Raw genomic sequence first — 27,571 nt, 5'->3', positions numbered from 1 at the left:
TCCACATTGCCTTCTTCCATTTTATTCCTTCAGATTTCTACATTGTATTACATAATATATGCTATATTTCACTTACTGATTCATTTTGTGATAAGCATAGTTTGCCTCCAACTTTTTACTAACTTAATGCATTGTTTCTCACCCCAACTCCATTCCTCAACCAAGTCTGACTGGTCAAGAAATATCCAACACCTGGAATCAACCTGCGTGCTAGCAAATTAATAAATAATAAATGCTTTTGGAACCAATTTATGGAAGTCCTCAAAAACTGGGTGGTGTGTTTAATGGTAGGTCAAAATTTGGCAAAAAGAAATATACAGAGAGCCATTTCCAGAACAAAAAAATGTCAGAATACAATTTGCCAAACAAATCTTCTAAATTACTAATTTGATGAATTGTTGACGCTTGTTAAAAATGTTTAAGCCCTACTCGTGCCTCAGCCTTGTCTGAGGCAAGCCCAGGAACAGGGGCAGAGTGTGAGTATACAAAACGAGACGAACTGCAAACTCCACTTCAGAAAAACTTCACCTACTTATGTATCAAAAGGCTGGGGTAAATGCAAAACTAAAGCTCTGAAAAACTCTATTTGACAAACTAGCTTTCAACTGCTAGTAAAAAGCCTAGAAATTGGCTGGGCGTGGTGGCTCATGCCTGTAATCCCAGCACATTGGGAGGCCGAGGCGGGCGATCACCTGAGGTCAGGAGTTCGAGACCAGCCTGGCCAACATGGTGAAACCCCGTCTCTACTAAAAACACAAAAATTAGCCAGGCATGGTGGCAGGCCCCTGTAATCTCAGCTACTCAGGAGGCCGAGGCAGGAGAATCGCTTGAACTTGGGAGGTGGAGGTTGCAGTGAGCCGAGATCGCACCATTGCACTCCAGCCTGGGTGACAGAGCAAGACTCCGTCTATTAAAAAAAAAAAAAAAGCCTAGAAATTAAACAAAACCGGTTTTATTTCATAAGACGTCTAGAGATAGGCAGCGGCTGGTGTTGGGTCAGCAGCTCAACAATGTGGCAACTGGCATCTTCGTGGTTCTCTTAGTCCTTCCTTCTGTCATAGTTCAAGTAACTCCTCCAGCTCCAGCCATCACTTTGGCATTTATAAAAGTAAGAGGGGGAGGAGGTGGCCTAGCTGCATATGTTTCTTTAATCAGAAAGCAAAAGTTTTCCCAGATTCCCAAGGCCAAAGCTGTGTCCTGAGGCCACTGAGAGTTGTTAGTTGCAACAGAGGCTGAAAGGGGAGCAATTAGCTTTTCTGGGTTCTTTAGTGAAGGCAGGTAAGGGAGAAGGGGGTTGGGAATGGCTAGCAAATTGGAGCACCAACATCACCTTTGTGGATCATTTCTTTTTCAAAATGGGCAGCTGATATGTGAAGAAATATCTAACAATTTTAAGGTTGTAATTTAAAACTCAGTTCTGCTTTCAATCATGACATTTTTAACAGATGCATTTCAGCTATACTATTTTTTTCTTGTCCCCCACTCCCCAACATTCTAGAATGGAACTAAAATAAAATTACTTACTTAATCTTTCAAGAAAAAGTGGGAAAAAAAAATCAAAAGGCCAACAGTGACAAGATACTTTCAACTACTCTTACTGTCATTGTCCTTCTACACCAAAAAACATCTGGAAAACATCCCCACATCCTTTGGCATTTAAGAACTGATAGAGCTGACCAAAGTCCATGTGGTTTCCCCTGGCTCCATTAACACTGAACACTTTTTCTTCAAAAATGGAAAATTTCCTTTGTCTTTCCATTTCATCATTTGTACCATCAAAAGGAATGTCTTCTCGATGGCGGATTAAAATTCTCTTCCAGTTTAATTTTCTGAGTCTGAAAAGAAATTTCCAAAGTAAACATTTTCAAAATGTATAGAGCACATAAAACAGAAGTTATAAAACAGACTTATCAATGCCTTTCCCTAGAAGTAGTCTACTTTTAAAAATTTTTATAACTTTTGTTTATTTAGTAGAGACAGGTCTTGCTATGTTGCTCATGTTGGTTTCAAACTCCTGGCTGCAATTGATATGCTGCCTCAGCCACCCACAGTGCTGGGATTACAGGTGTGAGTCATCACACCCCACCCAAGAAATCTACTTTTATCTCAGAGGGATTTATTTTAATCAAATATGATTCTGGTCATTATCCCATCCCCAAACTCATTTGTTACCCTTCCTACGGCCTTGTATCAGTAGTTTAGAAATGTAGGAATTACTGAATCCCAAACTATTAATGGATCTTCTCAGAAATTCATTTAGGATATCAATAGAGAAATGAGAAGACTAGTGGCAATTCTAGTGCTTCTAGAAAGCCCCTTACTTCATAGGGCATACAGTTTGCAGCATCACTAAGATAAGGGAAGGATCAGATCCATGGAAGTGGATGGGGTCATAGTGTCTTGGGCAGGAGCTCAATTCATTCAGCGTATATTTACAGAATGTCTCCTACGTGCACTTGTCAGGTGAGGGGGAAAATGCTGACTACATGCGATTTCTGCCATATCCATCAACTTGAGATTGAATCCCCATAAAGATACAACCCCCGGGACATACTTATCTCCACATCTCTAATAGTCATGTGTTGCTTAACAATGGGGATACACTCTGAGAAATATATCTTCAGGTTATTTTGTCATTGTACCACCACGATAGAGTGTACTTACACAAACCTAGGTGGTACTTTTTTGTCTTTATATTTTTTCATATAGAAAAGCAAATGTCCCAGCACGATTACTGAATATCACTCTGATATTCAATAGTGGGAAGATCAAGTGCCATGTATCAGGTTTGTATATGTGCTCCATTATAATCCTATGGCACCACTGTTTTATGTGTGGTCCACTGTTGAGCAAAACATTACTAGGCAGCACATGGCTGTATCTTGTTTACTATTAAAATTTTTGACATGACTTCACATACATATGTGAAAGCAAACCTTGACCAGAATTCTTCACAGGCACTTTGTGGGCCTTCCACACAAACAACACCAGGTTTTCCAGGCATGCTAAACCCAGACAGGGAAAGCTCCTTTGCCCACTCTAGAATATTCTTTCTTTTGCATTTGTTGTAGATATGATGGCTGTAGATCCAGAGTCTCGTGAAGATGAGGTCAACTGACTGGACTGTGCTTCCTGTGGGGGGTGAAGATGAAGTATCTCTGCTGACATAGCCAGACGCGTGTTCTCTAACCCACTCCGTGGCATTCAGTATACAAACATCTCCATGACAATGTTTTTGCAGGAATGCAGTCAGATCTGTGTTCAGCTGAGTCTGCTGGGATCTACTCAATATTACTGATCTAACAGAAAAGATATAAGAAAACAATTGGCTGGGAACAGAAAACAAATTCAAGAGTTGCTTTTATTCTCAGATTAATTTGACCTCCAAAGTTGGCCAGAACTTCTGTAACGTACCTGACAGTAATTTCAGGCAGAACTGCTGGGTATTTAAAAGGAAGAATACAGGCCAGAGAAAACATCGCCTGATTAAAGAGAAGAAGAAAAAGTGCACTAACCAATGTTTTAAGTCTCAACATGTTTCAATCCTTCCAAAAGCAAAACTGAATTACCATTGCTTCCTCAGATACATCCAGGTTCATATTGATAGTAAAGTAAACTTTTGAAGATCGCCCCTCCATTGTCTTCTTTTCAATACAATCTTTCAGTTCTGCTACAGCCAGTTGGTCATTTACTATGAGCTCATTCTCACCAGGGAACATACTGGCTAGCAGGTCTAACTCAGCAAGCTGGGCCTCCGCCTGCTCTATCTCAATCATTTTTGGACATGTGTAAGTTTCTAAGGAGGTAAAGACAAGAGAGACAATTTACATATGCAATCTTAGAAGAAATGAACACATCAACAAGGGTACTTACTAAAATTGTATTTGATTTCTTCGTAAATTGTACAATTTAATGAGTCTCTTCCCCATCACTCTACTTTCAGATATAATATACTAAGTCCTTTGCTAAGACCAGCCTGGGCAACATACTGAGACCATCTATAAAAAAAAAACACAAAAAACTTTTAATAGTAAGTAGACACCACATTATTCTGTGTCTAGATAGTTGAGCAGACATTTTGAGCTACCATAAATGGGCAATTTCATCAAAGTAAACCAATTATGTAGTCAAAAAGCTGTATCAATAATGTAGCCAGAAGAGAGGACATAACTGGTTACAATGGAAACCTAGAATGTACAGAATAAGTCAGAGAGTTTGATTATCCGAATGGTCAGTTTCTTAAGTAAATATTGTTTATTAGTTTTTTTTTGAGACAAGGTCTAGCTCTGTCACCCCAGCTGGAGTGCAGTGGCATGATCCCCGCTCACTGCAACCTCAACCTCCCACGCCCAAGCAATCCTCCCACCTCAGACTTCTGAGTAGCTAGGACCATAGGTATGCACTGCCACGCCTGGCTTCATTTTTTATTTGTAGAAACAAGGTCTTGCTATGTTGCTCAGCCTGGTCTCAACCTCCTGGGCTCAAGCAATCCTCCTGTCTTGGCCTCCCCAAGTGCTAGCATTACAGGTATGAGCCGATGAGCCACTGTGCATGGCATTTATTAGTTTTCCCTATTTTTTTTTTTTTTTGAGACAGAGTCTCGCTCTGTCGCCCAGGCTGGAGTTTAGTGGCACGATCTCGGCTCACTGCAAGCTCCGCCTCCCGGGTTCATGCCATTCTCCTGCCTCAGCCTCCCGAGTAGCTGGGACTACAGGTGCCCGCCACCACGCCCAGCTAATTTTTTGTATTTAATAGAGATGGAGTTTCACCATGGTGGTCAGGCTGGTCTCAAACACCCGACCTCAGGTGATTCACCTGCCCCCTCGGCCTCCGAAAGTGCTGGGATTATAGGTGTGAGCCACCTCACCTGGCCTCATGACAATGTTTTCTTTGCTAACCACTGACTTCGTATAATGTTATATCCCACTTTTGTAACTTGATATCATAACAAACATTTGGTGGTGGTGTGTTTTTGTTTTTTGGTTTTTTTTGAGACAGAGTCTCGCTCTGTCGCCTAAGCTGGAGTGCAGTGGCACCATATCCGCTCACTGCAAATTCTGCGTCCCAGGTACACGCCATTCTCCTGCCTCAGCCTCCCAAGTAGCTGGGACTACAGGTGCCCGCCACCACGGCCAGCTATTTTTTTTTTTATTTTTTGTAGAGACGGGGTTTCACCATGTTAGCCAGGATGGTTGAGATCTCCTGACTTCGTGATCCGCCCACCTCCACCTCCCAAAGTGCTGGAATTACAGGCATGAGCCACCACACCCAGCCCTTTTTTTTTTTTTTTTTTTTTAACAAAATCCTCATACATACTTAAAATCCCTGGACTTATTGGAATTCCATAGACGTATTTGCTAGTCTGTTTTGGAGTTGAGAAACACAGAAAACAACTTCTTGGGTGGTTATTAGAGGAAGTGCATTTACTTTGTTTTTTGTTGGAGTGGCTCTGTTACCAGTGTTTGGATTCTATTACCAGATTGCCAAGGTGCAACTCCAGGCTCTGCCACTTACCAACTGCACGACCTTAGGCAAGTGGCTTAATTTATCTGTGCTTTAGTCTCCCCAACTCCGTAACTGGGATGAGAGGGTTGCTGTGATGATTAGATGAGAATTTGTGGAAAGTGCCTGGCCACAGAGTAAATTTTATGTGTGCTTGCTGCTATTATTATTAATTTAAAAACCTTTTTTTTTTTTTTTGAGACAAGGTCTAGCTCTGTTACCCAGGCCAGAGTGCAGAGTTGGTTCACTACAACCTCTGCTTTCTGGGTTTTTTAGTAGAGATGGGGTTTTACCACATTGGCCAGGCTGGTCTCGAACTCTTGCCCTTGTGATCCACCCGCCTTGGCCTCCCAAAGTGCTGGGATTACAGGCATGAGCCACGGTGTCGGGCCGCTTATTACTATTATTATTATTGGTCATCATTTCTTTTTTTGTTTGTTTTTGAGACGTAGTCTTGCTCTGTCACCCAGGCCGGAGTGCAGTGGCACGATCTCAGCTCACTGCAAGCTCCGCCTCCTGGGTTCACGCCATTCTCCTGGCTCAGCCTCCCAAGTAGCTGGAACTACAGGTGCCCGCTACCATGCCCGGCTAATTTTTTGTAGTTTTGGTAGAGATGGGGTTTCACTGTGTTAGCCAGGATGGTCTCGATCTCCTTTACCTTGTGATCCACCCGTCTCGGCATCCCAAAGTGCTGGGATTACAGGCGTGAGCCACCAAGCCCGGCCTGGTCATCATTTCAACAAATGTTTCTAAAACACTTACGTTCAAGCATTGGCACTAAGATAACAATGAATGAAAGTAATAAAACAACTCTACTGGTGGGAGGATACCATGACATCAAAAACAAATTTATATGCCCAGCCCAGGTGCGGTGGCTCACGCCTGTAATCACAGCACTTCGGGAGGATGAGATGGGCGGATTACCTGAGGTCAGGAGTTTGAGACCAGCCTGGCCAACATGATGAAACCCCATCTCTACTAAAAATGCAAAAATTAGCCAGGTGTGGTCGCACACGCCTGTAGTCCCAGCTACTAGGGAGGCTGAGGCAGGAGAATCACTTGAACTGGGGAGGCAGAGGTTGCAGTGAGCTAAGATCATACTACTGCACTCCAGCCTGGGCAACATGTGAGACTGTTTCAAAAAAAACAAAAAAGAATTTTTATATCCAGTAAATAACTGCTGTGAAGAAACCTGAAGAAAACAAGGACAAGGGAAACAATAAGGCAGCAGGGGGGTGAGACTGCACAAGGGGTCGTCAGGAAAGGCCTTTCTCCTAAGGTGACTGTAGGGAAGAGACTTTAAGGAACTGAAAAAGCATGCCATGTGTTTTTCTTGGCCAAGAGTGTTCGAGGGAAAGTGAACAGCATGTTCAAATGCCTTGAGGTAGGAGGGTGCTAGAGCAGCTGGCCAGCGCACAGTGAGCTGGGGACAGGGGGAATGAAAGAGTTTAGTAAGGAAAGGTGGGGCAGTTTATGTTGGGACTAGTAAAGCATGGCCAGAATTTTGAATTTTATCCCGACTGATACGTAAGAGCTACAAGAGAGGTTTGACTTACGAAGATCCCCACACTTGCTGTTACGGAGAAAAGTGAAAGGAAAAGTGGGGTAACCAGATAGACACCGCAATAACTAGGGAGAGAGGATGGTGGCTTGGATAGGATTATAGTGGTCAAGTTGGTAAACTTCAGGTTCTGGATACATGGAGAGAACAGAGGCAACAGGATTTACAGATGAATTACATGAGACACGGAAGAATGACTCCAAGGCTTTAAGCTACTGAAAGTATGGATGTGCCATTTATTTGGACGGTGTGGTCATGGAGAGCTTCAGGAGAGCTTCATGGAGAGCTGAAGTAATGAAGCGCCTACTAAGACACCTGTTAAATAGAGATGTCTAGCATGCAGTTAGATATACAGTTTCGGAGTCTACGAGAGACTGAGCTACAGATATAATTTTGGGAGTCAACACTTATTTGGAGCTATATATTTGTTTAAAGTCTCCCAGGGAGTGAGCAAAGTCGGGAGAGGGTCCTATCGAATTGCAGGTAGCAAAGATGAAATGGAATAGCGAAGAAGTACGGGACGGAGGGACTCTTGAATGGATAACTACGCGAGTGATGTCACAGGTCATTTATCTGCCAAATTATTTTCGCTTAAGAGATTTCAGTCCTTCCAAAAAACCCTCAAGATAATTTTATGACGCAAGATTTCAGCGAATGCTGTAAGGAAATAGACTGTAGCCGGGCGCAGTGACTCACGCTTGTAATCCCAGCACTTTGGGAGAAAGGGGGATTGCTTAAGCCCAATTGTTCAAGACCAGCCTGGCTAACACAGGGAGACCTCGCCTTTACTATTATTTAAAAATATATATATATATTTAAGAGAACGTAGACTGGAACTTGATATTTCTGAGTGCAATAATATCTTTTCCTTGCAGATTTTTTTTTTTTTTTTTGAAAAACAGAGCACAGTACCCCGCGACCCAAGCCACGAAGCTCTCAGGAAGAATGCCCAGCACGCAGCCACCCTCGCACCCTGATTGCCCTCGGGGCGAGGTCGCCGGCTGGAGCGGGGCTACTGAAGCCGGGAAGCAATGCCGAGGTCCAAACCGACCGATGGGCGCCTGCAGTGAGGGGAAGCGGGCAGCCATGCCGGGAACGTTCCCACCGCCCGGCGCTGCAGCGTGGGAAACCCCCGTGGCGCTCGCCACTGGCGCTGAGGCGAGACTAACCTTGAGTCGCGGCCCCCTCACTGCTGTAACCCGGGTTCCATGGCTGCATGGACAGCTCAATTTTCACCGGAAGGAAACCTCAAAATTCTAGTATACTGCAACCCAAAACTCACAAACCGCCTCACCTAGCGGCCTATCAGAAAAAACAAGGCGCACGGCGCATGCGTGCGCAGGGCCGCGGCCGGAAGCTAGAGCTGGCCTGTCGGGCGCCGGGTCCGCCAGTGTTTGTGTACGCAGCTGGAACGACTAAGGGAATGCTTTGTCCCTGCTAGGTACTTCTCAGTCGCAGAGTTTTCTTCCTCTTCTTCTCCTTTTTTTTTTTTTTTTTTGAGACGGAGTCTCGCTCTGTCCCCCAAGCTGGAGTGCAGTGGCGCGATCTCGGCTCACAGCAGCCTTCACCTCCCGGGTTCGGGTTCAAGCGGTTCTCCTGCCTCGGCCTCCCGAGTAGCAAGGATTACAGGCGCCCACCACCATGCCCAGATAATTTTTGTATTTTTTAGTAGAGACGGGGGTTTCACCATGTTGGCCAGGCTGGTCTCGAACTCCTGACCTCAGGCGATCCGCCACCCCTGGCCTCCCAAAGTGCTGGGATTACAGGCCTGAGCCACCGCGCCCGGCTGGAGTTTTTCTTCTTAATAACTCTCCATGCCAACCCCGTTGTCATTTCCCAGCGGCTGCCACTGTCAGTCTATATAGTGGGCACTTTTCAGGGACAAAGAATTGGTCCGTTAATGCTCCTCAAACTCGAACGTGCCTAGGAATAGTTCGGGAATCCTGTTGAAATGCAGATCAAGATTCGGTAGGTAGGGGCGGGGGTCCAAACTTTGCATTTCTAGTATCTTCCCACACAGTGGTGATCCTCCTTGTCCCTGAATCATGGAGGAGGAGGGCAATTAGGGAGATCTGAGCCTGGATGCATGGTGGCCTTAGCTATCTTAGGTGTTCTCGCCCATTAACCAAGCCGGGAGGAACCGTGTGAATGCATATTTTTCCCTCTTAATAAAAGGGTAGTTTGAAGGAGATGCTGACAGGAGGGTAATTGGAAATGTTTTTCTTCCCAATCCAACTATATGGAATACACCTTATAATATTTATTTTAGAAGTGTCATAGATACGATTTGTAAACACTGACATATAGCAATACTAACTATCACTGCTAGCTCTCCCGCCCCGACCCCTGCCGCTTTTTTTTTTAAACAAAAAGACGACAGTATGTATTGTAGGTGTTCATAAACTACATCTTCTGCATGGTGTTTCATGAGCATTTTTCAATGTCATAATTTATTTTTTTCCTCCAACATTTATTATGAAAAAATTCAAGTGTAAAGCAAAGTCGAGAGAATTTTACAGTGGAGCAGATCTCAAGAGAAGGGGAAGGACGGATTTCCCCTCTATTTAGCAGTGTCTGAAGACATTTTGGGTTGTCACAACTGGAAGGATGCTATTGGCATGGAGTAGGTAGAGCCCAGGGATGCTCCTCAACTTCCTACAATGAACAGGACATCCCCTGACAATAACAAATTTGCTGGTTCAAAATGCTGATAGTGTTGAGGTTGAAAAACACTGACCTGGAGAGTATAGAATTTTACTCTACCAGCTTTGTCACATATCTCATCAATCCATCTGTTTTCATACATTTCAAAGTAAACTGCAGACAGTAGCTTCTAAGTATCTCTAATGTACATCATTCAAATTAGTTTTTGTTTTGTTTTGTTTTGTTTTTGAGACGGAGTCTCGCTCTGTCGCCCAGGCTGGAGTGCAGTGGCGCCATCCCAGCTCACTGCAACCTCTGCCTCCTGGGTTCACGCCATTCTCCTGCCTCAGCCTCCCAAGTAGCTGGGACTACAGGCGCCCGCCACCACGCCCAGCTAATTTTTTGTATTTTTAGTAGAGACAGGGTTTCACGGTGTTAGCCAAGATGGTCTCGATCTCCTGACCTCATGATCCACCCACCTCGGCCTCCCAAAGTGCTGAGATTACAGGCATGAGCCACCACGCCCGGCCCAAATTAAGGATTTTAAAGGTAAAAATGAAATGTATACCTTAAATACACATGAGTTTTTAAATGCATACACCTATGGAACTCAAGCCATATTAACATATAGAACATTACCATCACCCCATAAAGTTCTTTCATGCCCTTTCTTAGTCCCCACCCAGTTCTCCCCAAAGGTAACCACTGTTCTGATTTTTTTTCCCCACCATATTTATTTTTCTTGTTCTAGAACTTCAAATGGTTGGAGTCATGCAATATTTTTGTGTAAGGGTTCTTTCACTCAGGGAAATATTTTCATCTGTTATCATGTGTATCAGTTTCTTTTGATTGCTCAGTAGTATTCCATCATATGAATATACCAGTTCCATTCTTGTTTTGATAGAAACCTGGGCTATCTTCAGTTTCTTGGCTATTATAAATAAAGCAGCTGCGAACATTCTTGTACAGCACTTTATTTCTCATGACTATTTCTTTTCAATCAATATTTATCGAGCACTTACTATATTCCAGGCACTTCCAGGTACTAATTATAGCCATGAACAACACAAAGATGTTGCATCTCTCAAAGACCTTATATTTGCACATTTCTGTGTATGGATGAAGAGGGCTAAACATAAAGGTAAAAATAAAAGAAAATTATGGGCCGGGCACAGTGGCTCACACCTGTAATCCCAGCACTTTGGGAGGCCAAGGCAGGCAGCTCACTTGAGGTTGGGAGTTCGAGACCAGCCTGACCAACATGGAGAAACCCTGTCTCTACTAAAAATACAAAACTTAGCTGGACATGGTGGCACATGCCTGTAATCCCAACTACTGGGGAGGCTGAGGCAGGAGAATCGCTTGAACCCGGGACGCAGAGGTTGCTGTGAACCGAGATCACACCATTGCACTCCAGCCTGGGCATCAAGAGCAAAACTCAGTCTCAAAAAAAAAGAAAAGGCCGGGCGCGGTGGCTCAAGCCTGTAATCCCAGCACTTTGGGAGGCCGAGACGGGCGGATCATGAGGTCAGGAGATCGAGACCATCCTGGCTAACACGGTGAAACCCCGTCTCTATTAAGAAATACAAAAAACTAGCCGGGCGAGGTGGCGGGCGCCTGTAGTCCCAGCTACTCGGGAGGCTGAGGCCGGAGAATGGCATGAACCCGGGAGGCGGAGCTTGCAGTGAGCTGGGATGGCGCCACTGCACTCCAGCCTGGGCGACAGAGCGAGACTCCGTCTCAAAAAAAAAAAAAAAAAAGAAAAGAAAAGAAAATTATGGCCAGGCATAATAGCTCATGCCTATAATCCCAGCACTTTGGGAGACCAAGGAGGATCACTTGAGCCCAGGGTTTGAGACCAGTTTGGGCAATAGAGAGAGACCCCTGTCTCTACAAAAAATACAAAAATTAGCCAGATGTGGGGTCCTGTGCCTATAGGCCTGTAGTCCCAGCTACTCAGGAGGCTGAGGTAGGAGAATTGCTTGAGCCTGGGAGACTGAGGCTACAGTGAGCTGTAACTGCACTACTGCACTCCAGCCTGGGCAACAGAGTGAGACTCTGTTTAAAAAAAAAAAAAAGAAAATTACCAGATAGTGGATAATTGCTGGACAGAGAAGTAAAGTAAGGTGATGTGAGTGATCAGATGACTGTGTTACCTAGATTGCCCTGTAACTGGAAGGAAGTGACTTTTAAGGCATGTATAGAGGCTGGATGCGGTGACTCACACCTGGAATCCTAGTGCTTTGGGAGACTGAGGCTGGAGTATCGCTTGAGGTCAGGAGTTTGAGACCAGCCTGGGTAGCAAGCTTTTGCAGAGACACGGTGACTTCAAAAAATCAAAAAGTTAGCTGATGGGGTGGCACACACTTGCAGTACCAGCTACGGGAGGCTGAGGCGTGAGGATCACTTGAGCACAGGAATTCAAGGTTTTGGTGAACTATGATTGTACTTTAGTCTGGGCTACAAAGCCAGACCCTGTCTCTAAAATAAGTAAATTAAAAATAAGGTGTGAACAGAATGACAATAAGATACCAACCCCGGAAGATGAAGGGGAAGAGCCTTTCAGACAGGAAGCACATGGTACAATGACCTTAAGGCTCTGTTTTAAAATGGGTGGGGGCAAAAAGCCTGCATTTCTGGAGCTTGGAGAATAAAGCTTTAAAAAATTATCTCATCCCACTCCTTTCTTGCATGAGAGCTGGAGCCTATGCCCTACCACACATCCGTGGATATGCCCAGGATTTGACTTGAGCCTTGGAACTTTGCATAATAGCTGCTACTAACTTTTTGAGATAATACATTCGTGGGGGCTCAGTCCTGCCTCATCTAAATCACCAGAGACCAAACAAGGACGAGCCCAATATCTCTTGGACTTTAATGTCATAATGTTGTCAGAATAAAGTGAAAGATGAAACTAAGCTGGGCGCGGTGGCTTACACCTGTAATTCAGCACTTTGGGAGGCTGAGGCAGGTGGATCACTTGAGGCCAGGAGTTCAAGACCAGCCTGGCCAACATGCTGAAACCCCACCTCTACCAAAAACTACAAACGTTAGCTGGGTGCGGTGGGGTGGCATGTGCCTGTAATCCCAGCCACTCAGGAGGCAGAGGCAGGAGAATGGCTTCAACCCGGAAGGTGGAGGTTGCAGTGAGCTGAGATAGTGCCACTGTACTCCAGCCTGGGCAGCAGAGTGCAAGCCAGTCTCAAAACAAAAGAAAACAAACAAACAAACAAATTTATCTCAGCAGTAAAAAGCAAGAGAGCTAGTTTTCCCCCAAATGTAACCAAACGTTACTCTGGTGGTTAGTATGCCACCATCTTAAACTCCTTTCATCTGATTAGTAACAATACACATTTATTTTATGACCAATTTTTTTTTATGGTGAATTACCTGTTTACATTCTTTGGCTATTTTTCTATAGATATCTGCAAGCCCCCCACCCTCGCACCCTTGGTAGGGATTACTATTTTCTCTACTAAACTAAGACTCCAGGGCAGAGAGGCCTATGTTTAATTCATTTGAGGGAAGGCTTGGCACAAAGTGTACCCTTACATATTTTCTTTTTTTGAGACAGAGTTTCACTCTTGTTGCCCACTCAACTCTTGTTGAGTGCAATGGAGTGATCTCGGCTCACTGCAACCTCTGCTTCCAGAGTTCAAGCGACTCTCCTCCCTTAGCCTCCCGAGTAGCTGGGATTACAGGCGCTCGCCGCCATGCCCGACTAATTTTTTGTATTTTTAGTAGAGACGGGACTTCACCATGTTGGCCAGGCTGGTCTCGAACTCCTGACCTCCGGTCATCCACCCGCCTCGGCCTCCCAGTGTTGGGATTACAGGCATGAGCCACCGCGCCCGGCCTCGCACTTACAAATTTTCAAAGAATGAACAGTAAATATTTGAAAATTCCCTCCTCTCCCGCAATTTATGTTTGACACCGTCGTTCAGTTCTGCTTTAAAAATTCACTCTCGGCCGGGCGCGGTGGCTCTAGCCTGTAATCCCAGCACTTTGGGAGGCCGAGACGGGCGGATCATGAGGTCAGGAGATCGAGACCATCCTGGCTAACACGGTGAAACCCCCCCCAACACGGTGAAACCCCGTCTCTATTAAATACAAAAAAACTAGCCGGGCGAGGTGGCGGGCGCCTGTAGTCCCAGCTACTTGGGAGGCTGAGGCCGGAGAATGGCGTGAACCCGGGAGGCGGAGCTTGCAGTGAGCTGAGATCCGGCCACTGCACTCCAGCCTGGGTGACAGAGCGAGACTCCGTCTCAAAAAAAAAAAAAAAAAAAAAAAAATTCACTCTCGCGGCCAGACGCGGTGGCTCACGCCTGTAATCCCAGCACTTTGGGAGGCCGAGAAGGGCGGATCACAAGGTCAGGAGTTCCAGACCAGCCTGGCCAATATGACGAAACCCCGGCTCCACTAAACATACAAAAGTTAGCCGGGTGTAGTGGCGTGCGCCTGTAGTCCCAGCTACTCGGAAGGCTGAGGCAGAAGAATGCCCTCCAGGCTGGGCGACAGAGGGATATTCCGTCTCAAAAAAAAAAAAAAAAAAAATTAACTCGCTGCGTTTTTTATTCTGACATGGCACAGGAAGGTAAATTCAAGACAACTCACGTACTCAGTTTTAGAAGTCGAGAGGACAGAATTATGGAAACAGAAATTTAAGCGCTCCCCTTGTTAGTCTCCAAATGTAATGTGTTCCAGAAAGGTAACCATCTGGGGAACTCCAAGGCTCAGACCACCACCAGATGCCCACACTTCAGAGGCATTTATATAACTTCATGGTTATGTCAGAGACCAGAAAACCCATTGACAACCAAACCCCTAAGCCCGAACTTCCGGCGCAAGCCGCACGCAGGCGCAGATTTACTAGCGTCAGAGCCCATGGTCAAGAGAGGTGGGGGTGGGGAGGTGGTGGCCTAGCCACTTCCCATAATGCCGCGTTCCGGAAGTTGTTGCTTTCCAGGGGTCACTCTGGCTTCTGCTCCGTCGCTCTCAATTCGTCACCAGGAGGAAGACGGAGCTGGCTGCCCAGCCCAAAGGCCCATGAGGGGATGCAGTTATGGGCTCTGTCGCCGTGGGTGAGTTCTGGTCGCAGTGCCTGGCAGTCGTCGCTCGCCTGACTTCCTGCGCTGGGAGAGCCCCTGTTTTCCGCCCCAACTTCGTTCTCTTCTTGAAGGCCCCACTCTTTAAGCACGTAACCCGGCTACTTCCGGTACTGCGATCTCATTGGCTGCGTGTCTTGTCAGTTCCAGAAGCTGGCCAATGAGATGCTGCTGCTGGCGCCCTTCTCGACCCCGTGGACCCCGGGGTTCCCCGGTGGGATCGGAGCAGTTAGAAGAGGAGGAGAGGGGAGGTGTGGCAGGCGCCGAGCAAGTGGGTGGGTGGCGCGTGGCAGGGACTACCCTATGGGTTGGGGCTGGGTTTGCAGCCGTGTTCTTACTGCTGGTAGGAAAAGCAGGATCTGTCACCTATCCAGTTGACTACACCTAGGAGAGGACTGATCTACGCAAAACTTGAAAGCCACGTTAAGACCTGCTGACAAAGTTTTCCACACGCTTACATTTTTAATGGAACCGAGTAGGCAGGGGATGACTGGGAGGGCAGAGAGAGAAGAGACTTGGAATAATATGAGAGCCGGCAACACTATCTTTGATTTAGATTTTGTACGGAGCCCTGCAAAGAGTCATTTCACTAGGACGCTAATACTCATCCGATGACACTACTTGAAAAGTGTAGTAAGCTTATTGATGTTTTAGAGCTGATGGAAGTCACAGTATTCTCTCCTCGTGACTCATTAGTTGCCTTTACAGTTGTCAGAAATTTACTGGGGCTCTTTCCGCAGCACTGGAGTGACGCCTCTATGTCCTCTGCCTGCAGCAATTAACAATTCGTCTTTCAAGTTTCCTATGGAGTCTTGAGCTGCTGCAATCCTAAAACCGGATTTACTAGTGCTGTCTGTCTTCACTGCTGCAGACTTCTGACTTCTTATTCTTCACTCTTTTCTTTTTCACCAGAACTTGTTTGCTTCATTCTTATGTACCTACCTTTGCACCTTGTAATCATCCTTTATGCCTCAGGTACTATTCTATTTTTCTATTTAAATGCAAGAAGTATTTCTTCAGGACCTGCTATGTACTAACATTATGCTAGATATTATAGGCAGTTCCAAAGCTATGCCTGAAACCATTTATTTTTCTAAGAACTTTAGGTTCTGCTTAGAGAAATAAGATAAACCCAGAAAAAAATTTAAGAAATTCACTAGAATATCTGATAAGGGGACAAGATGACTGGAGCATACCATAAATACTGGAGAAGTTCAGTGGAGAGGTTAATTTAGAGTAGAATGATTGTCTAAGGCTTCCTTGAAATGGAGAGCTTGCAAGATTGGTAAGATTTAGATAGATAGAACATTACGGCTAGAAATCAAAGACATCAAGGCGCGGAGGGTACAAAGTGCTTTGGAGTGGAGTACAAGAGACAGACTTGGCCAGGCACGGTGGCTCACGTCTTTAATCCCAGCACTTTGGGAGGCCGAGGCGGGCAGATCACGAGGTCAGGAGTTCAGACCAGCCTGGCCCAGAGTTCAAACCCCCGTCTCTACTAAAAACACAAAAATTAGGCGGGCGTGGTGGTGGGCTCTGTAATCGTAGCTATTCGGGAGTCTGAGGTAGAAGCAGCATTTGAACCTGGGCGGCAGAGCAAGACTCTGTCTCAAAAAAAACCAAAAAGAGACTGACTTGATTGGCAGGTAAAAAGTGGTGGTCTTGAAACCCAAACATCTGCGTTTTACCTTTTTTTTTTTTGTAGAGATAGAGTGTCGCTTTTTTGTTGCCCAGGCTAGTCTTGTACTTCTGGCCTCAAGCGATCCTCCCACCTCGACCTCCGAAAATGTTGGGATTATAGGCGCGAGCCACCGCATCCAGACAACACCTGCCTTTTAGCTCATTTTTGTTACCCTGTGTGATCTTTCACCATTTTTTTTCCTGAGTTTTCTCCTTGAGTGAAATGTCTCTGTTTAAAGTGTTGTTATGGAAATCCGATGTGATAATGTTTGTGAAAGGACTTTGAAGATCAAAAGTACTATATAATTATAATTTTAGTGGGTTTTTTGTTGTTGTTTTTGTTGTCGAGGCATAATAGAGAGTCAGGATTAGCTGAGCACATTGGGGCCAAATTTATAAAGGCCTATGGTCCCTATTTATAAAGGCTAAAGTTTAGGGAGTGTGGTCTGGGAAACTGTTAAATGCTTTCAATCAAGAGAATGATATAATAAAAATGGCATAACTGGAAGATGAATGTAGTACTGAACTCCCACCCCGATTAGAGTGAGTTGGATTCAAAGCAAGAACTTGGGTGCTATATTTTGTATTTATTTCTAAAATCTATAATTCTAGATAGGTAGACCTGTATGTACTTTCAGCACTTTTCTTGTTTTCTAAGTTTGAATTGTTGACTAAAAAGGTGAAGATGTGATGTGCAGCTAGATTTGTCATAGCCTTCCAAAGTGGTTTTGGCAATAATGTAATAATGTAAATAGTCAAGAATGCAGTTGTAATCAATTTCCATTTAGCTGATATGCATAGGAAATCCTGGTGTGGAAAATGCACAACAGTGTATCACTTTTTGTATTTAGCTTTGAAGCTGTTTTGGAAAATTTCTAACTCCCTTCAGGAGGTTGTTGTCCGAATTATTTTTAATTTTTATTAGAGAAAGTATCAATTTAATTTGCATAGACTGCAGAGCTAAGAAAGATAGCTTAGAAGGAAAGGAAATCAGTTTTCTGATTAAAGTGCCACCATTATTTCACATGTACGTAGTGAGAAGTCAGCTTCCTAAGAGTATCAAGTTCTGAGACTGTTCAAGACCTGTGTAAGAAGACCAGGGTTCTCTCCTGACCTTTTACATGTATTGAAAACCTCTTAAGCTTGCTAAGAATCAGTTTCCTACACTGTGAAAAACAGGGGAGATAACTATTCTATCTACTTGAGTTCCTATTGAAAATTAGATGATTGTATGTGATTGGTCTTTATAAATTACAGTGTGATAGACACGCATAATATATATGGCTTCATTATTTTACTGTCTCCTAGAGAAATATAAGACATTCTTTTTTGTTCAAGCTAACTTTATCTTGTTTTCTAGATTATTATTTTGTGTCAGTAAGTAATCCATAAAGTGCCAACATGGGAAAGAAACGGACAAAGGGAAAAACTGTTCCAATCGATGATTCCTCTGAAACTTTAGGTATATTTCATTGACTGAATCTTTAATGTTTATATCTCTAAATGAATATGTTTTAAAATATGAAAATGGTATAAAACTGTACATTATTGTTATCTGCATTTTAATGTAATGTTTATAATCTATATGTCATTTAACAGTCTTCTACTTTTTTTTTTTTTTTTTTTTTGAGAAAGAGTCTCACTCTGTCACCCAGGCTGGAGTGCAGTGGTGCAATCTTAGCTCACCGCAACCTCCGCCTCCCAGGTTCAAACGATTCTCTTGTGCCTCAGCCTCCGAGTAACTGGGATTACAGACATATCCCACCACAGCCAGCTAATTTTTTTTTTTTTTAAATAGAGACGATGTTTCCGTATGTTGGTCAGGCTGGTCTTGAACTCCTGGCCTCAAGTGATCCGCCTGCCTCGGCCTCCAAAAGTGCTGGGACTACACATGAGAGTCACTGTGCCCAACCTTCTACAACATTTTTTTTTTTTTTTTTTTTTTTTCTGAGATGGAGTCTGGGTCTGTTGCCCAGACTGGAGTGCGGTAGCATGATCTCAGCTCACTGCAGCCTCTGCCTCGCGGGTTCAAGTGATTCTCCTGTCTCAGCCTCATGAGTAGTTGGGATTACTGGTGTGTTCCACCACACCCAGCTAATTTTTGTATTTTTAGTAGAGATGGGGTTTCACCATGTTAGCCAGGCTGATCTTGAACTCCTGACCTCAAGTGATCCACTTGCCTCAGCCTCTCAAAGTTCTGGAATTACGGGCATGAGCCACCGTACCAGACCTTCAACAACATTTTTAATGGCATATTATTGCATTGACCAAAGATCATGGGTATTTCATAATTTATTTAGATAATTTTCTACTGTTACAGATTTAGGTAATCTTTAACTTTTTAGTATTATGAATGGCTCAGTAGTAAACAACTTTATAGCTAAATCTCTGTGTATATTTAAATATTTTCCTAATACACATATATAATTTTTTAATAGAAGGGTATCAACATCTTCAAGGCTCTTTTGATTCTGTTGCTAAATTGCCATCCAGGAATGTTTTACTAATTTCCAGGCCCCCTAGCAGCATAGAAAAGTGCCCATTTCCCTGAACCTTCATCAGCACTGGTTAGTATCATCTGTAAAAATCTGTGCTGATTTGATAGTTGAAAAAGGGTACCTTCTTTTTCCAGTTTGTATTTCTTTGAGGACTGAGATTTGGTAGTTTTTCCACATGATCTCAGTTGCATTTATATTTCTTTTCTTGGTGCAAGATCATTGGACATAAAGCTAATTATGCCACTTGACTAGTTTCTAAACCTCCAATGTTCCTGAAACGACTCAGCACTTTAGAGTGATTTGCAAAGCTCTTTACTTATCTTGGCCCCAACAGAGTTTTCAGCCTCAGGTTCAACTGCTCATTTTTACACATTGTGTAACTCCATCATCTGGGGAGACAGCATGCACTTTTACATGTTTTTGTTCTTGGCATTGGCATTTTCAGATTGCCCTTCACTCCCTGAGGTCACAGTTTAAAGTGTGAGCCGTGAAGTCAGAAAGATTTGAGTCTAAATTCTGGCCTAGATACTCAGTAGTTATGTGGGCAGTAAATCTTAGTTTTCTCATTTGTCATTGGGAATAATACTGTCTTCTAGGGTGATTGTAAGGATTAAATGAGATAATGTATGCAAAACATTTAACAAAGTTCATAGAACATATTTAATTAATATCAGCAATTTTTATTACTATTATTATCTTCTAGGATTGCACAGATATTACCTCCCCTGTGACACTTTTGGTGACTTTAGCCTTCTCTTCTTTTGCTGCTACACCATGTTTCAGAGATTTTTATACATTAATTTATTTAGCTGCCTTTCCTTCCGGAATGTGAGCTACTCAAAGGAAAGAGCTGTGACTTGGTCAATTTTGGGCTCCTGAGCGTCTAGCACAGTGCCTGCCCTGTAGTAGGTGTACCATTGACTGAATGAAGGATGTTTTCTACAAATCTTTTTTTTTTTTTTTTTTTTTTTGAGACAGAGTCTCGCGCTGTGTCACCCAGGCTGGAGTGCAGTGGCGCGATCTCGGCTCACTGCAAGCTCCGCCTCTCAGGTTCACGCCATTCTCCTGCCTCAGCCTCCGAGTAGCTGGGACTACAGGCGCCCGCCACCACGCCCGGCTAGTTTTTTGTATTTTTAGTAGAGACGGGGTTTCACCATGTTAGCCAGGATGGTCTCGATCTCCTGACCTCGTGATCCACCCGCCTCGGCCTCCCAAAGTGCTGGGATTACAGGCTTGAGCCACCGCGCCCGGCCTACAAATCTTTAAAGATAAAGAGAATCATAAATATGATAAAGGTCCTTAATTTAAAGGGAATAGCCAAATAAATTGAAATGAATTTGTAGTGGGGGCAGTGGTGGTTATATTTAGGACTTTAAGAAAGCAAAACTTCACAAATTTGTATCAAATCTGTTTCTCACATATTCATCTCGTATTATTCAAACATCAAACAATTTTAAGTTCAGAATATCTAACAGTTACTTTACAGAGTAAATTTCATTTTTGAAATGTGAATCAAGGTTAAGTTTTGAGATTAACTGAAGAAAGTGATTTTTGACCTTATATATTCCTTCTCTATTATTTGTTTTAATAGAACCTATGTGCAGACACATTAGAAAAGGATTGGAACAAGGTAACTTGAAAAAGGCTTTAGTGAATGTGGAATGGAATATTTGCCAAGACTGTAAGACTGACAATAAAGTGAAAGATAAAGCTGAAGAAGAAACAGAAGAAAAGCCTTCAGTTTGGTTATGTCTTAAATGTGGCCATCAGGTATGCTTACTTTTAAGATCAATATGAGATTTTAGAAAACTCTTTGAACTTACTTCAGAAGGTATTACTTGGAAGTACAGTATGGGTAAAAGGATACTAGTAACATAGATCGTGTTCTCTGGGGAACCAGTTCTGAGTCTAAAGTGTGTGTATAGGTGGTAGAGTGTTCTCTGGTACCACACCAGTAGAAGTAAGGGAAGCAAGATTAAGCACAGGGAGAAGTTGAATGAAGAGGCAGTGGCAATGGCGTCTCAGCCAATCCCACAGTGATCTCTGCCTGAATTGAGGCAAGGAGCTAGACCTTTCTATCTGTGTATAGACCAGTCACTGGATATGGCCTGTCCCTAGAGCAGGAAGTAACCTTGGGCAAGGCAGCTCCCTTTTGTTGAGACCAATTCCTGGGGGTGGATGGACTAGACTGTGAGCTCTCAGCCGGCCACATTCTCAGCACCTGGGGGAATGAGTAGTACCTTGATCTTTGGGAGTGAGGGCATGTCTGGCTGGCACATCATAGTGTCTGCTCTGGCAGCTCACAGTTACTACCGGGGTACTAAAGTCAGGGCCTCTCAGTTACCCTTAGTGGTGGCAAGTTAAGCTTATATGTTAGGAAATTGGGCTGCTAGGCAGTAGTCATGAAGTCATAAGGCTTCAAGATGAGGCAGATAGCCAGTTGTTTTGTTTTGTTTTGTTTTTTTGAGATGGGGTCTTACTCTGTCACCCAGGCTGGAGTGCAGTGGTGCAATCTTGGCTCATGGCAGCCTCTACTTCCCAGGTTCAAGCAGCTTTCCTGCCTCAGTCTCCAGGTAGCTGGAATTACAGGTGTGCGCCACCACGCCCGGCTGATTTTTGTATTTTTAGTAGAGACGGGGTTTTGCCGTGTTGGCCAGGCTGGTCTCAAACTCCTGATTTCAAGTGATCCACTAACTTTGGCTTGCTCAAAGTGCTAGGAATACAGGCGTGAGCCACTGCGCCCAGTCAGGATTTTTTTTTTTTTCATTACATGTTTTCGAGTTGAAAATCTTATTGAGGTTATAGATCCATGTGCAGATCTAATAAATAATACAGAGAAATCCCTATGCATTTTGCTCAGATGGTAACATTTTACAAAATGAGTATAATATCACAACCAGGATATTGAGATTGATACAACACACCAGTCTCAATCAGATCTCCTGAGTTTGACTTCTCTTTTGTGCATGTGTATGTGTACATGTGTATTACATTCGGTACACTTTTGTCACCTGTGTAGATTATTCACCACCAAGTCATGATACTAAATAGTTGAACATCACAGGGATCGCTCATACCCACCTCCCTACTGCCACCACTCTCTCCAGCCCCTGGCAACCACCATTCTATTCTGTATTTCTGAATTTAGTCACTTCATCAGAAAGGTTATATATATATTCCTACATACAGTGTGCAACATTTTGGGATTGGCTTTTTCTTTTTTCTTTTTTCGAGACAGGGCCTCACTCTCTCACCCAGGCTGGAGTTCAGTGATATAATCATGGCTCACGGCAGCCTTCACCTCCCAGGCTCAAGTGATCCTCCCATCTCAGCCTCCCGAGTGCAGGGACTACACCTGCATGCCACTACTCATGGCTAATTTTTGTAGTTTTTGTAGAGATGTGGTTTCGGTATACTGCCCAGGCTGGTCTTAAACTCCTGGACTCAAGTGATCCGCCCACCTGGGCCTCCCAAAGTGCTAAGATGATAGGTGTGAGCCACAATGCCCAGCCAGGATTGGCTTTTTCACTCAGCATAATCACCTGAAGATTTATCAAAAAGCTGTGTCTATCAAGTTTATTCTTTTTTTAATCACCGAATGTATTTTATGGTATATATGTACCACAGCTTGTTTTTACTGTTTACCTGTCGAATGACAACATCTGGGCTGATCCCATTTTTTGGTGATTAAATAAAGCCGCTATTAACATTTGTGTACAGGTTTTTATGTGAACTTAGATTTCATTTCTCTAGGATAAATGTGCAAGAGTGCACTTGCTGGGTCCTATGGCAATTTAATGTTTAGTTTTTTAAGAAACTGCCAAACCATTTTTTCACAGTGACACTACTTTTTGTATTCTTACTAGCACTGTATGAATGATTCACTTTTTCTTCATTTTTGCCAGCATTTACAATTGTCACAGTTTTTTATTTTAGCCGTTGTGAGAGTTGTATACTGATATTTCATTGTGGTCAGTTAAAAAAATCTGTATGTTAGAAAAGAATGTTGTTTACTTGTATTTGAAAGGTTTAATTGTAACCTTTTAAATACATATAGTGAGTATGAATATACTTTGCTATTTCAATTTTTTGGAATATATTTTGTGTTACAAAGTTTACTTGCTACCTTTTTAATTCATAAGAGTAAGACAAGTCAGTATTAAGTTTTTTCCCACGAGATACTTTTGGCACTGTTAGCTAATGATTCTTAACTCTTGTGTCAAGACAACTGTATGTTTCAGATGTTCTCAAATGATGTTGTAATTTTCAAAAATAATATCAAATGTTAATTCATTTATTTTGGAATTAAATATTGAGTGGGATAAATTAAGCCAATAGTGTTTGGTATCATAGTTAAGGAATTAGAAACTACCAATGTATATTCCTTCTCCAGAGTATATATCTCGCTGCAGTGGAAACAGGACCGGTTGTTGTACTGTGGTCCAAAAGTTGATAGATTGGTTCCAGTAGATACACAGTGAAGGTATGTTTCTTAGCAGTGATCTGACTAGCTGGAAGCAGGAGTTTTGGTCATGTTCTTTCATGAATAAGCCTATACATCTTCTAGGTAAAAGTCTCCCATTTGCTTGTTTAAATAGTGCTTTTTGACCACCTCCTGTGTTCTAGAATATTTGATAATATATTAAGTCTATTGCTTTGAGCCTTTGGGATTTATAGTTCAGGGGTGAATGGATATAAATATCAGTAACGTTAGTACAAGGTAGAAAATAAGGAATGCCACTAGGAATTTACACCATGTTTTATAGAATTTGTTTAAAGGAAGGAGACAGTATTTTCTCATCTGGAAGATAAGTATAGGCTTCTGGGAGGAGGTGGCTTTTGAGCAAGATCTTCAAGAGTCAGTGGGATTTTGTTAGGTAGCAGTGTTCATAAAGGATTCTGGATAAATAGAATAATGTGAACAAAATTGCATAGTTGTGAAAAGTGCTGAGTGTGTTTTTAGCTAGTCATTGGTATGTGAATAAGAGAATGTGGGAGTTAACACTGGAGAGATGTGTTGGGGTCAGAGAATGTCAGGTTTGTTTATTAGGGGTTTAAGAGAGCAATTCATAATTTTTGAATTGTGTATGAACAGAGCTTTGTTTAAGGAACATTAAACTGAAAAAATATGCGTGTGAAGGAGGAGGCTAAGGTTAGGGGAATGTTTAGGAGACTGTTAAGGAATCCAAACCAGACTTCATGAGTGACTGCATTAGTGTGGTTTAATTTGGGTCGGAAAGTTGGAGAGGAAGAGTACTTTGAATGCATGGTTTTCTTTTTTTTTTTTTTTTTATTTTGAGATAGTGTTTTCGCTCTTGTTGCCCAGGCTGGAGTGCAGTGGTATGATATTGGCTCACTGCAACCTCTGCCTCCTAGGTTCAAGCAATTCTCCTGTCTCAGCCTCCTAATTAGCTGGGATTACAGATGTGTGCCACCATGCCTGGCTAATTTTTGTATTTTTAGTAGAGACAGGGTTTCACCATGTTGGTCAGGCTGGTCTCGAACTCCTGACCTCAGGTGATCCCCCGACCTCAGCCCCCCAAAATACTGGGATTACAGGTATGAGCCACCGCGCCCAGCAAGTGCATGGTTTTCTAAATACTTTTTGATTTAAATGTTCTCAGTTGCCTGTGCATATTTAAGTTTTAACAAAATACTGATTCTGGAGTCTAACATTTTCTTTTCAAGATTGTTAAGAGTGGCAGAGTTTCATGAGCCACTTCCTTGTTTATGATAGATTTTGCATTCTCCCCTCCTGCTGAATTTTTATGACCTTGAGGTTTATGATTATGATTTTTTTAGGGCTGTGGCAGAAATTCTCAGGAGCAGCATGCCTTGAAGCACTATCTCACACCAAGATCTGAACCTCACTGTCTGGTTCTTAGTTTGGACAACTGGAGTGTATGGTGAGTTTCAGTTCCTCTGCCGGTTGGGTGGAAATTATTTGAAATACTGGAGAATAGAAATGTTTAAATATGTTTAAGAAGAAAACAATTTAAAATTTTTGTAGTATGTTTTAAAATACCATCACTTTCACAAAGCTAAGAATGTGGTGTTATCAGAAGCTTCTACTTGGACGTTTGCACAAACAGAAAAATTGTAACATAGAAGACTTAAGAATCTTTACCCCTTCGTTTTTCTCACTTGTGATATTATAAGGCATATAGTGGAGATAGGGACGCTAAGAACAAATTTCAGATAAACAAGATTGTAATAAAATTTTGGCTATTAATTTGCGTGAAAATAAATATCAGGCTTGTATGTTACAGATGCTGCATCGTAACATCATTAAAACAGATTTTTACCTCTTAAAAATCATTTTCACAGTAGTCTTCACTGAATGACATCTTTTTTTTTTTTTTTTTTTGGGATGGAATCTCTTTCTGTCGCCCAGGCTGGAGTGCAGTGGCGCCATCTCAGCTCACCGCAACCTCTGCCTCCCGGGTTCAAGCAATTATCCTGCCTCAGCCTCCCGAGTAGCTGGGACTATAGGCATGTACCACCATGCCCAGCTAATTTTTGTATTTTTAGTAGAGACAGGGTTTCACCATGTTGGTCAGGCTGGTCTCAAACTCCTAACCTTGTGATGCTCTCGTGATTCGCATGCCTCGGCCTCCCAAAGTGCTGGAATTACAGGCATGAGCCACTGTGCCTAGCTTGAATGACATCTTGCAGTTGTAAGTGTTGTTACTTTTGTCTGGCTAACGCAGTGAAACCCCATCTCTACTAAAAATATCAAAAAAAAAATTAGCCGGGCGTGGTGGTGGGCACCTGTAGACCCAGCTATTCAGGAGACTGAAGCAGGAGGGTGGCATGAACCCGGGAGGCAGAGCTTGCAGTGAACGTAGATGGTGCCACTGCACTCCAGCCTGGGCGACAGAGCGAGACTCTGTCTCAAAAAACAAAAAAGAAGTTGTTATTTTTGTTAGTGTAGTTCTGTATTTTAAAATATATGTAGAAAAATCTTTTGACTTCGATGTTATAACCAGTAAAGTAAAATATTTGGGGTATTTCATCGTACTACTTACATGCAGCTGTAATTCTGGCAAATGTTGTTAATAATAAACCAGAGTAAATATGCACTGTCTTCTTCAGGAAAACAGAATTTTTATGTTCAGTTTCTTTAGTAGAATAAGTTGACATTACACACTTTGGATTCCAGGAATTATTATTTATCTCCCCCTTTTTAGTTGTCAGTTTGTCATTTTTCTTTCTGTGATTTTTGGGACACAGGTGTTACATATGTGATAATGAGGTCCAGTATTGTAGTTCAAACCAATTGGGTCAAGTGGTTGATTATGTTAGAAAACAAGCCGGCATTACAACTCCAAAGCCAGGTAAAATAATTTGTTTCTTTAATATATACCAAATGTTGATTTGTGTATCTGCTGATACTTAGATTTGTTATACTACCTAGTGTTACATACAGCTGAGTAACATTAGTTATGGTTGATTTCAAACTATGAAACTTTTTAGTTTCAGGTATTAGAAGGGATGTAATAAATGGTCTAGTCAGATGTGATGAAGGCCATAGACTAAGGTAATGACCAATAGGCCTGTTCCCATAACCCTAGCCAGGCTTACTATAGACCTGCCTTACACTGTTCTTACTGTCGTAATTTTGTAATAGCAAGATTTCTGTCTGTTTGCTGGGATAACATAAAAGTAAAGCATTTGTGATTCCTTCTAATGGTCAGATATTTCTTAGGCTCTTTCCATGCGTAATTAAATTAATTGACTGATATACAGCATTTGCTTTAAGCATGTTTTTTAAGTTTTTATTGTCACAAGTATCTTTGTCAGAGCCAGAATTACTTGTTTTTTACTTTAGGATTGATTTTTGACCCAAGGAATTCATTAAAAAATGTATTTTATGTCCACGTTCTTGATTGTTTTATATTCTTAATTTCACAAGGTAAGATGTGTTCATTTGTAAAGAATTTTTATGCAGTAAAAAAGGGAGATTTATACCAAAGCACATACTGTTTGGTTTCATTTGTCAAACTGTTGCTTACTTTAGGTCTGAGTATTTGTTGTTTATTGGGTTTTTTTTTTTTTTGCATGGCAATTTACCTGCATTTATTTAAAATCAAATGGGTGGGTGGGTAGGAAATAATGTCTTTAGGTAAACTCACAGACTCTAATACTGTTTCCCAAGTATACGTCTGTGTTCGATATGACCGTATTACACATTTTGCTAAATGTTTTCTTCTTCTTTTTTTTAAAGCAGAGAAAGATAATGGAAATATTGAACTTGAAAATAAAAAATTAGAAAAAGAGAGTAAAAATGAACAAGAGAGAGAAAAGAAGGAAAACATGGCTAAAGAGAATCCTCCCATGAATTCTCCTTCCCAGATAACTGTGAAAGGACTCAGTAATTTGGGAAACACGTGTTTCTTCAATGCAGTTATGCAGGTACATTGTCATTTTTTTCCCTTTAAAAAAAAAACACGTCCTTTTCCTTATAGAATCTGCTACTTAATTCCCCCCTAAGTAATTTATTTCTATGTATCCAAAGAAAACTTTTTTTTTTTTTTTTTTTTTGAGACAGGGTCTCACTCTGTCACTCAGCTGGAGTGCAG

The 27,571-nt window shown here is 42.5% G+C and overlaps 2 protein-coding genes across 8 annotated transcripts in view; one reads left to right on the top strand and one right to left on the bottom strand.

The window, feature by feature from the left end:
* Positions 1-936: 936 nt before the first annotated feature.
* On the bottom strand, positions 937-8,395 carry RWDD2B (RWD domain containing 2B). 3 transcript variants are annotated; one of them, XM_025378111.1, is made up of 6 exons: positions 8,233-8,378; positions 6,128-6,226; positions 3,570-3,796; positions 3,415-3,482; positions 2,937-3,299; positions 937-1,835 (listed from the first exon to the last, which is right to left on the bottom strand). In XM_025378111.1, the coding sequence occupies exons 3-6, from the start codon at positions 3,774-3,776 to the stop codon at positions 1,601-1,603; spliced, it is 873 nt and encodes a 290-aa protein (XP_025233896.1). In that variant the 5' UTR covers positions 3,777-3,796; positions 6,128-6,226; positions 8,233-8,378; the 3' UTR covers positions 937-1,600. The 3 variants fall into 3 exon arrangements, with proteins under 3 accessions (XP_025233896.1, XP_025233894.1, XP_025233895.1); XM_025378109.1 differs by lacking the exon at positions 6,128-6,226 and having other exon boundaries at positions 8,233-8,395; XM_025378110.1 differs by lacking the exons at positions 6,128-6,226; positions 8,233-8,378 and adding an exon at positions 3,874-3,994.
* Positions 8,396-14,626: 6,231 nt separating this feature from the next.
* USP16 (ubiquitin specific peptidase 16) overlaps positions 14,627-27,571 on the top strand; it is a 31,452-nt gene continuing 18,507 nt past the window's right edge. Inside the window, exons 1-7 of one of the 5 annotated variants that reach the window (XM_025378100.1) lie at positions 14,627-14,787; positions 15,724-15,786; positions 17,852-17,953; positions 20,581-20,759; positions 24,792-24,895; positions 26,223-26,326; positions 27,217-27,404. In XM_025378100.1, the coding sequence (XP_025233885.1) occupies positions 17,893-17,953; positions 20,581-20,759; positions 24,792-24,895; positions 26,223-26,326; positions 27,217-27,404 (636 nt within the window). In that variant the 5' untranslated portion in view covers positions 14,627-14,787; positions 15,724-15,786; positions 17,852-17,892. Of the gene's footprint in view, positions 14,788-15,723; positions 15,787-16,516; positions 16,615-17,851; positions 17,954-20,580; positions 20,760-24,791; positions 24,896-26,222; positions 26,327-27,216; positions 27,405-27,571 lie in introns of all 5 variants that reach the window. The other 4 variants (XM_025378101.1, XM_025378102.1, XM_025378099.1 and 1 more) reach the window with 4 other exon arrangements.

Source organism: Theropithecus gelada, chromosome 3, assembly GCF_003255815.1.
Source record: "Theropithecus gelada isolate Dixy chromosome 3, Tgel_1.0, whole genome shotgun sequence".
Classification (NCBI taxonomy): domain Eukaryota; kingdom Metazoa; phylum Chordata; class Mammalia; order Primates; family Cercopithecidae; genus Theropithecus; species Theropithecus gelada.
The sequence above is the reverse complement of the archived record's forward strand: the minus strand, read 5'-3'. Positions and strand labels throughout refer to the sequence as shown.